Raw genomic sequence first — 15,991 nt, 5'->3', positions numbered from 1 at the left:
ATATATATGTGCAGAAAGTTGCAGTATTGAGGTTATAGATATTGAAATTATTTTATGTATTTTTTATTTTGTTAATGTGTGTTAAAAAAAGGTGCTGTTTCTTGTTTCTTTTTTTTCTTCTTTCTTTTTTCTTTCTCTTCCCCATTTAAGTATTACTGATTTTTATTACTAGCATTGCATAGGATAGTTTCTCAGCCTCATTAAGTGATTACATTTAGAGAGGGGGGGACTCCTCTTTGTTCTTGTGAAATTGCGAGAGATGAAACATTTTAGAGAAGTATAGCATTAAATCAAATATTTATTTGCAATACATTTTTTTAATTTGCTAGCAAAATGTTCGTAAAATTTAATGTGTTTTCATTAAGAGATAAAAGTTAAAATATTGAACAAGCCTATTGTGAATTTGTAATACTAGAGTGATAAAAATCGAAAATATAGTTAAAATTAATTTTGTCTGACAAGAAAAAAAAAATGATTGTGCTGTGTTCTTCTGCTTGTGGTAGCACTTTTTCAAAAAAGTGTAATAAGGAGAAAAGAAAATTTTCCATGATTAAGGGAATTTTATAAATCTATGTAGAACTCTTATGGTTCCATTTCTATCTGAAAAAGGATTAGAATCACTTTGATGTTGAATGGAATACAGGTGGCTTTTTTTAAAAATCAGGATGGTTACAATATTTAAAAAGCTTAGCATTGAACACAATGTCATCTAAGGTGAGAAATCAAATGCTTTCATCTTCTATTGTTGAATGCTCGAAGAGCACGTCCCTCTGAATTCTTGAATATGAAGAATTTGGACATTAACTGATTCATAAATTGAATCTTGTTGAGAGAAAGGTGTTCTATTATTTTGTTAAAATTGCTCATTATAATGGAGGCAGCAGTACTAATGGCTGGTGAAGATGCCTTTTCTTGTCATTTAAAAAGCAAAAGAAGAAGAAAAAAATAAATAAAAAACTTGATGCCTCAGAAGTAATAAATTGCCAATTTTCTGCTCTTGCATTTTGAGGTTTCAAAAATCTCACACCGAAACACCATGTTCTCATATGATAATATAAAATTGAAATCTGCTATCACAAATTTTATCTTGTGAGGACATTGTTATTTTTTATGTTATTGTTTGTCTTAATTAATGTAAATCATTAACCAGCTTATACCAGTTTGACACAATCACGTTACTATGAGGTAACGCAAGTGTCAATATTTAGAAAAACAATGATTTTTTTCAACTTTAAATTGATTGAGGTCCAAAACTTTTTTTCAAGCTCCTTTTTTTTCCCCAAAAAAATCCTGTTTAAACTGGTTTGGAATAATCATGTGACTGTTGCACAATTGTAAATTTTTGGAAAACCGAATCTCCCTTCCCCCATCTCAAAATCTTTTGAGCTCCAAATTTTTTTTGGCAGTTAGGAAAATTAAAAATGAAAGTTTAAAATATTATATTATTGTAGTTATTACAATTATATATATACACATCTTTCAATACCACCCGTCACTGTTTTGTATTGATTCCTTCTATGTGCTTCTTCGGGTGATAACTTCTTACAACCCTGCCCTTTATTGGCCAGACAGTAGAATTGGGTACATGGTGGACATTCGCGGCAAGTTATAACTTTTTGTTGACAATAACCTTCTTCTGTGACAACCTTCTTTATCATCTTCTCATAACCCTAAAGCAAAAAATTGATACCTCAAACATGATAAATTGCCAATTTTTTGCCTGTGCATTTTGAAACTTCAAAAACCTCAAACCAAAACATCATGTTCTCTCATTATACAAAAAAGATGTTTTAAAAATATTTATAAATATCCGTATTGTTATCTGATGAAATATATAAACTTAAATGCTTTCAGAATTATGATTATTTAGAAAATACAGATTAAAAGCATACTTTTGTGTGTCAAAATATAAATATGATATTTTTGTGTGTATTTTTATTTCTTTTTACTTCCATGATGTATTTTAAATTTATTGAAATTGCACTTTTTTTAGCAACAACTTGTACCAACATTGCAACAATCAAGGCCAAAATCTTGTGAAGTACCAGGAATAAAGTAAGTTACTTTTAATTGAAATGCATTTAATGTAATTATGATGTAGTAAATTAAATAGAAATTAATGCTAATATAATGACACATTTAATTATTAGAATATATTCTTTCACAAATCTGTTTTTCATTCTTTGATTTCTAAAAAAAAATATTCATATAAAAATAGATTTTACTTCTCCATTGATTGTATTAAAAAATTTGATAGTTTTTTTTTTTTTTTTTTTTTTTTTTTTTTACATATCTAATGAATTATACATATTCTCAAAACTTATTTTACACTTATAAAAGAAACTTGGAAAAATTATATCAAACTAAATATTTGGTTGAATCTATTTTTAGAACAGTAGCATTTAGTTAATAATATTTATATATAATTTTGTGTGTAAGCTGTTTGTGAGAGTCAAGATTCATTTGTATAAATTGTGTTTGTAATTTCAGTATATATCCATCTCAAGATGAAAGTGGATCTGTACATGTGCCAATTTCAAGTAACACAGGATCCTTACCTGATTTGACAAATTTGCATTTTCCACCTCCATTAACAACACCCTTAGATGTAGAGGATCAAACAGGTCTTGTGAATTCATGTGTTCAAATGCCCCATTCTCCACCTAATACTAGCACTTTGTCCCCATCATCATTACAGCATCAAACTCACATTCTAGGTTAGTATAAGATGTGTTTTATTTTTGTTTTGAAAGTTTAAAACCAGTGCAATCTTTTAATACTTTGTGCAAAAATTAAAACAATACATGACAAGAAGTAATAGGACATGTTTTGGGACAAAATTTGTTTATTTCTATGAAATTTAGATAAAATGAGTATAAAATCTTCTTAAATGGCATAAAAATTTTGTATCAGTGCATTTCCCCTTCTTAATTTTTCATCAAAATAGATTAGCTTTTTTAAAACAAAGATCTTCTAAAGGAATAATTTCTTTATCTTAAATACAGAATTGATGCTTGTTTTAATTTTATGTAAATATTTAGGACATATTTTCATTTTTAATTACTTAGTTCTTCTTCTTAAGCCTTGAATCTTCTAAAAAATATAAAATATTTTACATTTTGTTTTTCCTTCACTGTTGGTTACTTTTCCAATTATTTCCAAATAAAAAAATTTCTGTAAACTAAAAGATTTATTTAATGTTTTCGTAGTTTTCTTTATATAATTTTTTTTAGAAATTTAATGATCCACATAATTTTTTAAGTGCAAAATCTATTAACTTCATATTTTATTTACAATTTTTTATGCTGGATTTTAGAAAGGGCTTATGAGCTGAGATCCAGGTTCTAATATTTTCACTTTAGTTGTTAATATTTTCTTTCAACATTATTTTTAATTTGCATTTGGTTTTGCAATTTTTTTTTCTTTCTGTAAATGGATTAGTATGTGTTTCAAACGGATTTTAGTGATTGGTTTTGATTTAAGTATTCATAAACTTTTTGGATAGAGAAAATTTCTTTATAAGGGAACAAAAAGTTTATCCTTTCTATGTATGAAGTTAGTAAGAAATAAATTTCCTAATACAGAGAGTTCTAGAATGTATTATATTGGTCCAAATGAGATAACATTTGAGCTACAAATAATTCAAGTAATGCATTTGACATTTATTAAATAAAAAAATTTGTACCAAAATTTACCAATAGATGGCAATATAACACAAATGGTATTTATTTGCATATATTGAAAATGTTAAACATCATTTGCAAAATGTGGGTTCTGCATGACATTAGTTAATTCTCTGCATATTATACCTATGTTGTAAGAAAAAGATTAGTTTTAATAGATCCAGCAACTGTAGTAGCGAAGAGTGACAAAGGTATGAGGTGGATAGGAAGAGGCCCAGTGTCTCCATGTGCCTTATGTAAGATGATATAGAAATTTGAAACAACTGGGCAGTTTGGCATTCTTCCAAGTTAAAGGACAAAAGCAAATCCAAGTGTTGAAAATGTGGATAACACAGTCATGGAATCCATCAGTCAAGTCATTGCATGGTAGTGTGTATTAGTTATGACATATTCCGTAGTACAAAAAAACAACAACATTGCAATAGATTTTGCACCTTTATCCTTAATTAAAATCAAGCTTGTGCACCAATTGCAGGAAAGGGATGCAGTGGTTTCTTAAAACTTTTGCACTTCAGTGTCTTGCTGGAATGATGATTGATGTCTCTTAGTCGTGGTACCTTCTGTGGTGTGACAAGGCCCACTTTTTCCTTATTGGGGGAGGTAACATCCACAGTTGTAAAATATGGGCTGCAAAAATTCCTCATGCTATCCAAAAACTATCTTGGCATCTTGAAAAAGTGACAATTGATGGGATTTTACAGATATCATTAGGACCAAGTTTTTTGAAGAGATAACTGCAAGTTGAATCCAAACTTGTTCTGACATGGGACAACAGTATCATGATATGCTTTCGGATTTTGTAATCCAATACAGTAATGGGAAAATCAGGAAAACACAGAGAATTTAAAGATCATCTATGAATAGAAAAAGGCAGGGCATTTTGAAATTTTCCTTCAAGCCTGGAAAAGTACAGGGGATTTTAATTTTTTTAATTTTTCCATTTAAAAAATGCCACTGTCTTTAAATCTTTCAGGAATAAAAGGGCATTGCTTTTAAAACCAAACATCACCATTCCCAGAATCTCGCCTCATTTTTGCTCACTTCCTTTTTCTTCTGTATAGGTTAGTCCATTTTCCAAGATTGAGACAAAATATCGTTATTGGAATAGTAACTGCAGTTACTTGAATACTGGTAGAGTTGCTGAAACTGAATGAAGCAGAGTGTTTTATATTTGTGAATAACAATACAAAAAAAAAAAAAAAAAAAAAGATTTAAAAAAAATGATTGAATGTCCTAAAATTTAGCAGATTAAGGGTGGAAATCTACATCTGAATGATTTGTACTGATAAAAATTGTAATTAAAAATAAGCAAAATTTTAGCATTTTTTCACTATAACATTTGAAAGTGTTACTATATAAAAAATAATATATCTTAATACAACACATCTCACATCTTACATATCTTAAATCTCACATCTTAAATACAAAAATTATATTTTCATTGATTCTAATTTCTTAACATATTAGCTAAGTTCATATTTTTAATAAATTTTATCAAAACATATATTAAGCATATTTCCAACAGTTTGTTTCACAAAAATAAAATTTAACCTGTACAAGCACCTTATACATGCATGGGAAAAATTAGCTATTTGTTATAATAAGCTCAAAAGCTTAAATTTTACTGCAAACTAAACATAGAAAAACATAGAAACAAGAAACCTAGATAATTTAGCAATCTAAAAAAGTCATAGAATTTCAGAATGCTTCTGTAAAAAATTAAACAAATATGAAATATGAAGAATAATATATTCCAGAAATATAACTGCAAGAAAATGGCTTTTGTGAACTTTCAAGTATCTAGATTATTAATTCAATTGTTCTGTAGTATTTAAGGAAAACTTGGTTTATGTATATATATAATATGAATAATTAGTTTCAAGTGTATATACGTTTAAAAGGAAAAATGGTTTGTTTTATACAGTTTGAATTAATAAATGTTCTGATGAGATATGGATTTTAAATTTTCATACAAGACCTCATTCCTGTGAGTCGTATATAGTAAAATATTTTTGAGACTAACATTTTATTAGAAAGAATAGGCCACTCTATTATGAATAAAACTGATTGAGCTATTAAACTTCGAATGTTATTATCTAATAAAAATGTGTGACTTTAGAATACTCCATTGATAGTCTCAAAAGTTATATGCTTGAAGTGTTCTCAGAGTATAAAAGTACTTGGAGTGTCCTCAAGGCTAATTAATCTAAAATTATGGGATTGTTGATAGTTCTGAAACAGTGATATTTGAAACTTCATATCTCAATCAAATCTGGTCACCAAAGATAAGTTTTTTAAATTTAAATTTGGAGTGTCAAGAATATTTCATAATAAATGAAGGACTGTGTAAATTTTTTTATTGTTAAGTTTTTGAAAAGTATGTTTATTGACTAAAGCAAAAGTAAATATTTATATCATTTAAATCCTTTTGGAAGTAAAACTAAAAGCTGAATTTTATGATGAATTGGAGGAATTTTTTTGAATGGTACTATGATGTTGCTTAAAGTATTAAACATCTTCTTGTAATGCACATGAAACTTCAGTGCTGAATAATTCTATTTTTTGAACTCATATTTAAAAAAAAAATATATATTCAGTTCCAGCAGAGCAGCTTTTTTATGAATTGAAATTTAATCATACCACTTTAATTTAAATTGCAAACTCTATGGGAGCTGATAGGAAATTAAAAAAAAGATGTAAAGTACAATGAACAGAACAGCATCAGACATCTGTAATAGTATGAATTATATGACTATCAAAATTTGAAACATAAAAATATATTTTGCTGAAAAATCTATTAACAGATTTTTTTAAACCAAGTTAAAAAAAAATATTGAATTGAAATTTTACCAAGAATTAATCTCATCAAACCAAATGGTCATAAAAGACAGTCAATATATAAATATTATTTCTTTTGCACTCTGCCAATGTCCATGAGATTTTTTACTGTGATTTTTCATTAGTTAATCTCTGATGATCATATGGGGGATATTCTTAACTGGATAACAGCTGATACATCTTGTAGTTTATTGATAACTTGACTTTGAAAGAGCACATTTGAAAGTAGAGGGCGATAAATCTCTCAGGCACAAAGCAATAAAAAATTAGTATGTGGCTGCTAAAAAGCAATATTTCTTTTTCTTTTTTAAGAAATTTCACTAGAAATTTTAGATTAATTAATCATATTGTATTTTGCACAATTCATTTGCAGCACAAGATTTTCCAAACAATTTTAATTCATTTATTTTAATGTTAATATCAACTTATTCATTGTTTGCAAAAGTTACAATCTTTTTTTGAAATATTTCACTTTTGTATTTTCAGTCTTTCCTTGTGGTCATTTCTTTGTACTTGAAATTTCTGATTTGATTAGATACCTTTTTAAAATGCTTAAACGTTATTATTTTAAAAATTAATTTTTTCTGAAAAAAAGTTTAACATTTGTTAAAAATCTCCATGCAGATTACAAGTTGAATTGCTTTCTTTAACATGAACATAAATAACTTCTTCCATATAATATATATATATATATATATATATATATATAATATTTGCTTTCAGTTTCATATTTTATAATATTTGCTTAGGCATTTTTAAATCTATTAATTAATAAGCAAAAACATCTAATTAATCTTCATATTTAATTCTAACAGGTACTAGCCTGAGTGGGGGAACTCTCATCACAACTTCCCCAAGTGGTGGAAGTAGGCATTCAAGTCCAGGTCCATCCCCTTCTCCCTCTTCTAGAAGACGTCACCACCATAATTTAACAAATTTGGTAATAGGAAGTGGTAGTCCACGTCATCATGGATACCAGCACACTGTTCTTCAAAATCAAGTACGTTACAAACCACAAGGCCATAATCATCACCATCAACAGCAACAACACCACCACCACCATCACCACCATAATCGTTCTTGGATAAATATGGAGGTAAAGAGGAACCAGAGATGGGATAGTATTGTTTGCTATTAGTGATAATCATTTTGGTTAAGGCATTATTGAATTCAGTGTCTTTTTTTCTTTCAAAAATATTTTTCTTTATAATTAATTTATACATTTAAACAACTTTTTTATTGTTGTAAAGTGATTATGTATTTTTGTTTTTTGTTTTTTTGGCACTTCTGTCCAAAAGTGAGCACAAATTCCCTTTTGTATTTCTTTGAAAGACTTATAGAAATATGTTTAAAATTAATTTAGTTTCTGTTCTTAATATAAGTTTTGCTCTTTCTGTTAGCATTGATTTAGATTTACTATTTAATATAATTTGCAGCCTATTTTCATAAGCAAAATATTTTAGTATTTTTGGATTATACTTGGCTTGGCTTGATGCAGCATTAAACGTTTAAAAAAAAGAAAAGAAAGAAAAAAAAAAAACTGATACATTTTAATGGTGATATGTTTTGTTTTAAAGATAATTTTTTAAAACAGATCTTAACATTAATGACATTTAAATCTGAAATTTAAAATTCATTATCGAGTAATTTACTATCATGATTTATCTGTTGCTTTTTATGTGAACTAAATGCATTTTATCAGTTCTTTTCATTCTTTTTTTCTCCTCATGCATTTTATAACTTTTGGACTCTGGTGTGTTATATTAATCCTTCATTAATACTAAACCTCATGATTATTTCCATCTATTTTGTAATTTTTCTTTATAATGTTTCATTTTATTTTTGTTTCATAAACAATATATCATTTTAAATAAGAACAAACATTTTTTTTTTGATCACTTAAAAATTTTTTTATATCTTAATCATGTTCTTTTCAGTTTTTACTTTTTTTTTTTCCTTTCAAGCACACTGAATTTGCTTTCTTTTCTCAAAAATTAACAAAATTTCAATTATTTCTCTCACTGTGCTGATACTTTTGCCTAATCCATCTCTTGTTCTATCTCTTTGCTTCCTCTATTGTGCATTTATGTGCTAATAATTTTCTGCTGTGATTAATTAATACATATGAAAACTTTTCTTATGTGATACTAATGTTAATTGTGTGCTTTGCATGCTAGTCCTTTTTTTGTGAAGTGCCTTTTTAGTTTTACATACAAATTTCTTAGGGGGAAAAAAGTTTGCATTTAAAAGTTGTGCAACAGATAATTGCCACTACCCATGCAAGATTCGCAATTAGTGAACATTTTGAATTTTTTGTTTTTGTGAGGAAGTATCAAAATATCTATTTTCTCCCCTCCCACAATAATTTTAAATATTCTAGAAGTATAAAAAAAATGTACCTCAAAATTTGAATTTCTCAAATGTTTTATAAAATGTATTAGTATATGTTAAATAATTAGTTCCATCATTGTTGTTTTTGATTGCTTTTCGTGTTGGCAATATCATTTACAATAAAACCCAATAAAAAAATAAATATTATAATGAATTATCAAAGTAGTAGAGTGTTTTGAATGTCATATGCAATTAAAAATTGAAGTGACAATCATTATGCTGTTTTGTTTATAAAATATGTTGAAATAGTAATGTACTGAATTGGAAATATGTATGTTTTGGAATAAGGAGAATATTTAATTTGTAACAGAAGGATGTTTAACTAAAGAGAATCGAGATTGTGATTTTTTTTTTCTTCTCTAAACAGTGAAATTTAGTTAACTAATCCTTAATGATGATTGCCCTAATTATTTGGATCATTATATTTCATGTATAAAGAATGAAATAATCAAAGGAAACCCCCAAGTGTATGTTTCAATGATTCACAGATGTTTTGTGGAGTTTTACTGATATTTTAATTTCATATTAATTGAATGAAACTCAATGAATAGTGACTATTGGATTTGAAGTTTACAACCTTAACCTATTGAAAATTATTTGATTTTAAAACAAATGATAAATGATGTTGAAAAAAAATGGATTGTTTGACAATGCATTGATTGAAAAACACAAGGAAAAAGAATGATATGCTAGCACAAAGTAGAAAGCTGGAATTTTTGAAAGAGAAATTGTGCCATTAGTATAATGGAAGTACAAAGATGTAACAAATTGTCGTATTTTTTAAATTGCTTCCTATGTTTGCTGTTAAAAATTAGTTAAATTTGATAAAGTAACTGCAGAAAAATGCCTGGAATTGTTAAATTATTTAGGTGTTGTGTTTTTCCATGATAATGGAAGATCATGCGCATCTTTAATAACTTATGAAAAATTGTTGAAATTTCATAAGATGTGATATTACATTCATTATGAAGTCTAACTATCAAACTATTATTTATTGATACAAATTGCTGTACAATTAAAAAACTCTTGGAATTGTAAACGTCATAGCTACAGCAATACAGTGGCATTGCATGTTGCTCTGTTTTATTTTTTGAATCTATGAATGTAGGGCATAAAATTGGAGGGAAAAAAAAAAGTAAATCAAAATATAGTTATGAAAGCTTTTCTATTCATCTCGATTGATTTGCAAGAAAAGTTTTATAAAATTTTGAAAAGTTAAAAATTATGAGGAAAAATGTTTGTTTGTCATGAAATATTTTGAGCATTTCAACATGTCTTTACTTTGTAGCCATAAAAAAATCTTTCATTAGAACCTTTTGTTCTGGATTTTTATTTGTTTCTTTAATATTTATATAAATTGTGTAATTAATTAATCCACTTTATATTAATTAATATAAATTAGAAACTGCAAATGTCCATTTTTCTGTCTCTGTCATTAGAATGTTTCCTAAACAATGAGCAGTAATGACTTGAAATTGGTACATATCATTCCATGGTTGATTTTTAGGTCAATTGTACTTTCAGTTTTCATAATTTGTCAATTCTTAAAATATTTAATTAAATAACAACCAAGCCCATCTATGGTCTTGTTCATATATATATTATATATATTCCTTGTAACTTTTAAAATAATTTATATTCTGTCTTCAAGAGCAACTTTTATTTTATCAATGCTAATTTAGTTGCAATGAAGATTTTATTTGATAACTCTTTCAAAAATTTTTTTAACCACAACTTTTAACAATATTTTCTATTGTAATTGAATTTGGACCAATTTTATTGTTTTTAACTAATCTTTCATTCACTTATTTTTGGCATTTTTAAAGTCGTGATAAAACACCGCTTTCTTTATGTATTAACATGGGGAGAACCTTTACTTTTGCTTTTATTTTGTAATATGCACACCTTTTTAATCAGCACACATCAATCCTTTGATAGTAGTTTAATTATACTCTATGTGAAATTCATTTAATTTTCATGCATTTAAAAATATGAAAAGCCTATTAAGGTTATATAGTCCTATTCCTTTGGAAGGGAGAAAATCTATGGAGGAAAACAAGAAATGCTATGCATTATCTTTCCATTTAGACACACACACATAAAAGGTTTTTGTATTTTGGGTTGTGGCAATAAAAATCTTGAAATGAAGAAACTTCTTTTGTCACTGTAGTAATAATGGGGAATGGAATATGAAATCCTGAAAGTTGTTGGATTTGTGCTAGGTGATTCAAAGTATGGGGATGAAACCAATAGAGAAGTTAGCTGTTAACCAAGTAGTTAGATAACATAGGAAGTGCCGATGAAATTCGACAAAAAGAGTGTAGCTCAAAGTGTTGTAATTACTTATTATTATCTTGAGCAATATCAAATAATTAATCAATTTCTACTAAACAGGATTAATTTTGTCTCTTTATAGCATTTTGTCACATTGTGAGGAAACAGTTGGTGCAATGGCACTCATCTTTACTAACTTTACAACACCTTTTAGGGGAATGGCGACTGAAAACAGTCCCAGATTTGGGACAAAAATTTTAAATTAGATATCATGAAAGATCAGGGATAATCTGCCGTGTGTTTAGAGGAGAGGTGTGCCATTGGTATATGCTAAATCTGCCAAGTATCAATTATTCTATTAGTATAGTTTTTTTCTATTAGTATTAGGAATATAGAGATACCTGTTTCAGTGTAATTCTCATTATCTAACCACAGCTCAAAATATGGATTCTATTATAAAGTAGATATAATTTTGCTTCAAAATGAGATAGTAATGTAACAAAATTGAACTTAACGAAGCTAAGCCAGTATTTTTAAGGCAAGTTCTTTATATTTAAAGATGTATTTTTAATAATGAACTTCTAACATTTTTGTATTGAGAGGAATTTAACTCAAAAGTGCAGAAATCTGAAAGTGTCTTACTCCATGTAATTATTTTTAGTTTTCTTATTCCATGTAATCCTGAATTCTTATTTGATGAAATTATTATAGAAATTGAAATAAAAATTGTATAAAATGATTGAATGGAAATATAAATGCATGTTTTTTTTTTAATATCAAGCAAGTGATAATTGTTGAGACTGAGTTAAACTGCTGCATTTTTAAGTATTCATATATTGGTAAAATTCACCTTGTTTGTTTGAAATTTTCGTGCTTGATTAAGTGAAAAGATTAAAATAATTTTTAAATTAAATTAATTATTTATATAGTAGACTTCCTTTATAATAACCCATTTTATAGCATTTTTTTTTTTTCATTTCTATAAGAACTGGTACTTGCAGAAAATGGTTTTCATGAAATAATGTTATCAAAATTCTTTACACTGTATTTGTAGTGGGATTTTTTTTGAATGGATCTTATTTACTAATCAGAATTACTAATTTTATTTTCAAGTTACTTTATAAAGTAAGTCTACTGTAAATAGAAATTTTTCTTGAACTACTTTGAACCCTTTCAACCTTTATATAAAAATTTTAGTAGTATTTTAAATAATTTTTTCTTTTATGAGACTTCTAGTTTTATTCCTTATGCATGAATATATTTTCATTCAAAGCTGTTCTTTAGATATTTAATTTTAAGAAAAGATAGTGATTCTAGTATTCATCCTTTAATGCACTTAGAAGATATATTTTTTTAAGTTTATCTTGTTTATTTGCTTTTTGAATTCTTCTTTGCATACTTTTTAGTTGGTCTTCTGTAGTTGCTTTTCATTCTGTTTTTCTGTACGCTCTCTTTTTTTTCTGCTTCATGGCTGTTTCATTAGGGCTTGACAATGGATACCAACGCTCTCTCACTTGAAACTTATCCCCAGCAGACGCCACAGTTTGGAATATATCCTCAGCAGCAGCAGCAGCCATCTTCACAAACAAAAAATGCTCAAACATTTGGTTATGAGCCAACTACACCAACTTCTCCAACTTTACCCCAGGTAATTCAATTAATTTATCTGTTAATTATTTTTAAAATATATTTTTCGATTATGAAATTTTGGAAGGGAAATTATGTTTATTTAGGCAACAAAACTTATCTTTTTTTAGGGAATAAAATGAAAATCATTGAATTGAAGGGATGAAGTATTATTACTCAGACATATTTAGTTCTTATTTAAAATTTTTTCACTTTTTATCAAACTAACAAAATTGAATGAAAACAAATTATATAATGGTGTTATATATATGTATATATTCAAAATATTTATTCTGTCATTTGTATCTTAGATATTAAATTATTTTCCTTTTTGCATTTTAATACCAAATGCTAGAATAATATTCTAATTTTTTTGGGCTAAAATAACCTGCAAAATAAATTAAAATTATGAATGTTTTTGAGGTTTCTTTGTTTTTGAGGGTTTTGGTTTATTCTTTGTTCATTCTGATAAAATATCAAGGTTTCTTTAAAATTCAAATATTTTCTTAAAAAAGTAGTATTCAATTCTAATATTACTTTTGTATTGTTGTCTTATGAAGCTTACTTTTATTTAATATGATAATCTTAAAAAAGAATCTCCATATTTTTAGTTGCCAATGGGCTCATACCGAAGTACTAGTCCAGCAGATCATTCTTGTAGTGCTCCAACATCTCCAGTCTCTCATAGCCTTTCGCCATCTAGCTCACCTGGTCTTGGTTCTAATAATACCTTAAGCAACAATGCTTATACAGATTCAAATTATTATGTTCAACACCAGCAAACCAATGCTCTTCAGCATCAACTTGAACAGTTCAAGATGGTGGGTGACCTACAACTGTGTGAATGCTTCTTCATGGTAACTTCTCTCTGGCTTCAACTAATTGATTGCAATCATAACAAAGGAATTCAAACAGCTCTATTATCTATAGTAGAACTATTCAATTTTTATTTATTATATTTATTTATAGTCTTGTTTGTAATTCTGAAACTATAGAAAAACTTTTTAAAAAAAGCAATAAAACCTTAAAAAAAAGCAGATACAAATATTTTATTGACGATTCATTCCTTTCTTCTAACTTGAAATTTCAAAATTTATGGTTTTTTCACTACAATTTCTGGTACTAAAATAGTTAATTGAGAAAATAGTGCAGCAAATGTTTATGCATATCCAAAATCTAAAAATCCTTTTTTATTTGGTAGTGAAGTAAAGTTGATAAAGATTTTTTGTTCATTAAAAGTGTAAAGATGTAATCACTAGATGTGTGAATCACTGATAACCTTATCAACAATCAACATTATCAAAGTGAATAACACTTGGAAAATGAATAGTTTAATTTCTAAATGTAAAGATTACTTACATGCTTGTCTTCCATTGAATATAAATTGAAAGGGGAATAAAATATTGAGTGAACATACTTAGTATAGATAGGGAGAAAAAATTTTATCCGTAATTTTTTTCTTTTTAAATAATCAATAATTTGCTTACATTGTGAAAACATCCTTATATTCATTTAGTTAATATTAGTATCACATAAGTTAGTAATAAATGAATAATATATCTTATTACAAAAATCTTAATTTACATTTTCGTTAATAAGTGAGAATAAAAATTTTAAATTTAATGTAATTGAAATTTTTTAATTGAGTGAAAAGTATTTAATATATTATTTTGTTAATTACTTTGCATTAGTAAAATGAATCTGGGAATAGTTCTACTATAGAAGCATCTGCTGTTTGCATGCTTAGCCTAGCTTGCTTATTTGCTCCAGCCACATCTTTTTCTTCTTATTTCTTAAAAAGAGATTAAAAAAATATATATATTTAAAGAAATTTGTTATAAGAATGCTTCTTATTTATCTTCTCCTCTAATTAAGTTGCTAACTGCAATTCTTTCTTATTCTTTTAGAATTTTCACTAAAAAAAATTCTTGTTTTTCTTTTGTGAATTTTAGAAAATCAATCAATTAATATTTCTTTAAAAACCATGAATTAGCATGCTTCAGTTGACTATTTTTTTAAGAGTTGTTAAAAAATGTAAAATTTTGTTACACTTTTTTTCTTCTTTCACAACTTTAAGATAGCATTTTCATATTTCTTTAAAAATAAATCTTTACTTAAATGTGGTTACATTTTCTCTATATAATACTATTTTATGGTTCTTTTCAAATGTTTATTGTGTCAAATATCTAGAATTTTACATTGATTAAAAAAACCTAGTTAAACTATAGTAATATATATCTTTTAACAAATTATAATTTAATTTTTTTTTGCTGTAATTAAATTACATACTTATTTTATTTAATGTTATATAATTCTGAATTTAAAATTTGGTAGAATCATATGCAATTTGTTCTTTGCTCTCTCTTTAATATTTTAAAGCATTTTTAATAACATTTTTGTTTATTTAATGTTTTTAAATATTTAACTAACAACCTTTTAAATTTATTAAATAAATAACAGTCTTATCATTATTCTTAAGTTTGAAAAGCTTAGAATGTTTATTGGAGAAAAATAGATATGAATCCCATGTGTTTTTATTGGGATAATGCATTATTTGTATTTAAAATAAATGTAATTGTATATTTCATTGTTGCATATGAATGAAAATAAATAATTCCACGATGATTATGATTAAAATGTAGAGTCAGAGAGAGCTCAGTTGTAAAGTGGGACTTTTACACACCTTTCTGATATCCCCTACTTTTTTTATTTCCTGGACTGTGGTCCTGAGAATTTTGAAAACTTGCCTCTCGATTCTTGTTGGACATCGCTCCAATGTAAAAATCATAAAAATTAAGATTGGTGAACAAAACTTTTTGTCAATACTTACATCCACACTACTTTATAAAAGGTAATTTGTAATATTTAAAAAGCAAAAATAAATATAACTGCTAAGACAATCTTTTTGTTTTAAATGTCTATTAAGAATTGAACATTCATTAAAATATTCTTTTTTCCCCCTTTTTTTTAATTATACCTATTTTGCTGCCTAAATTTAGCTTGCAGCATTACTTTTAGCACTAGTTACAAAAATATAAGCTTTATTTTAAAAAAAATATAAATTGATTCTTTGTTATTTAATTTATATATATATAAAATGTAATTGCATTTGGCTTAGCATTTTCATTGCAATTAGACTGTAAAACTTATATTATTGTTTCTTTTCATGATGAAAATAA

At 26.6% G+C, this 15,991-nt stretch overlaps 1 protein-coding gene across 8 annotated transcripts in view; it reads left to right on the top strand.

The window, feature by feature from the left end:
- LOC129959897 (CREB-regulated transcription coactivator 1-like) overlaps positions 1-15,991 on the top strand; it is a 42,122-nt gene that overhangs the window by 16,364 nt on the left and 9,767 nt on the right. For 3 of the 8 annotated variants that reach the window (XM_056072828.1, XM_056072795.1, XM_056072812.1), the window contains 5 exons: positions 1,994-2,055; positions 2,491-2,717; positions 7,337-7,617; positions 12,670-12,834; positions 13,424-13,669. In XM_056072828.1, coding sequence (XP_055928803.1) covers positions 1,994-2,055; positions 2,491-2,717; positions 7,337-7,617; positions 12,670-12,834; positions 13,424-13,669 — 981 coding nt within the window. The remainder of the gene's footprint in view (positions 1-1,993; positions 2,056-2,490; positions 2,718-7,336; positions 7,618-12,669; positions 12,835-13,423; positions 13,670-15,991) is intronic. The other 5 variants (XM_056072845.1, XM_056072836.1, XM_056072820.1 and 2 more) reach the window with 5 other exon arrangements.

Source organism: Argiope bruennichi, chromosome 2, assembly GCF_947563725.1.
Source record: "Argiope bruennichi chromosome 2, qqArgBrue1.1, whole genome shotgun sequence".
Lineage (NCBI taxonomy): Eukaryota > Metazoa > Arthropoda > Arachnida > Araneae > Araneidae > Argiope > Argiope bruennichi.
Note: the sequence above shows the minus strand (reverse complement) of the source record. Positions and strands in the feature narration are given on the sequence as shown.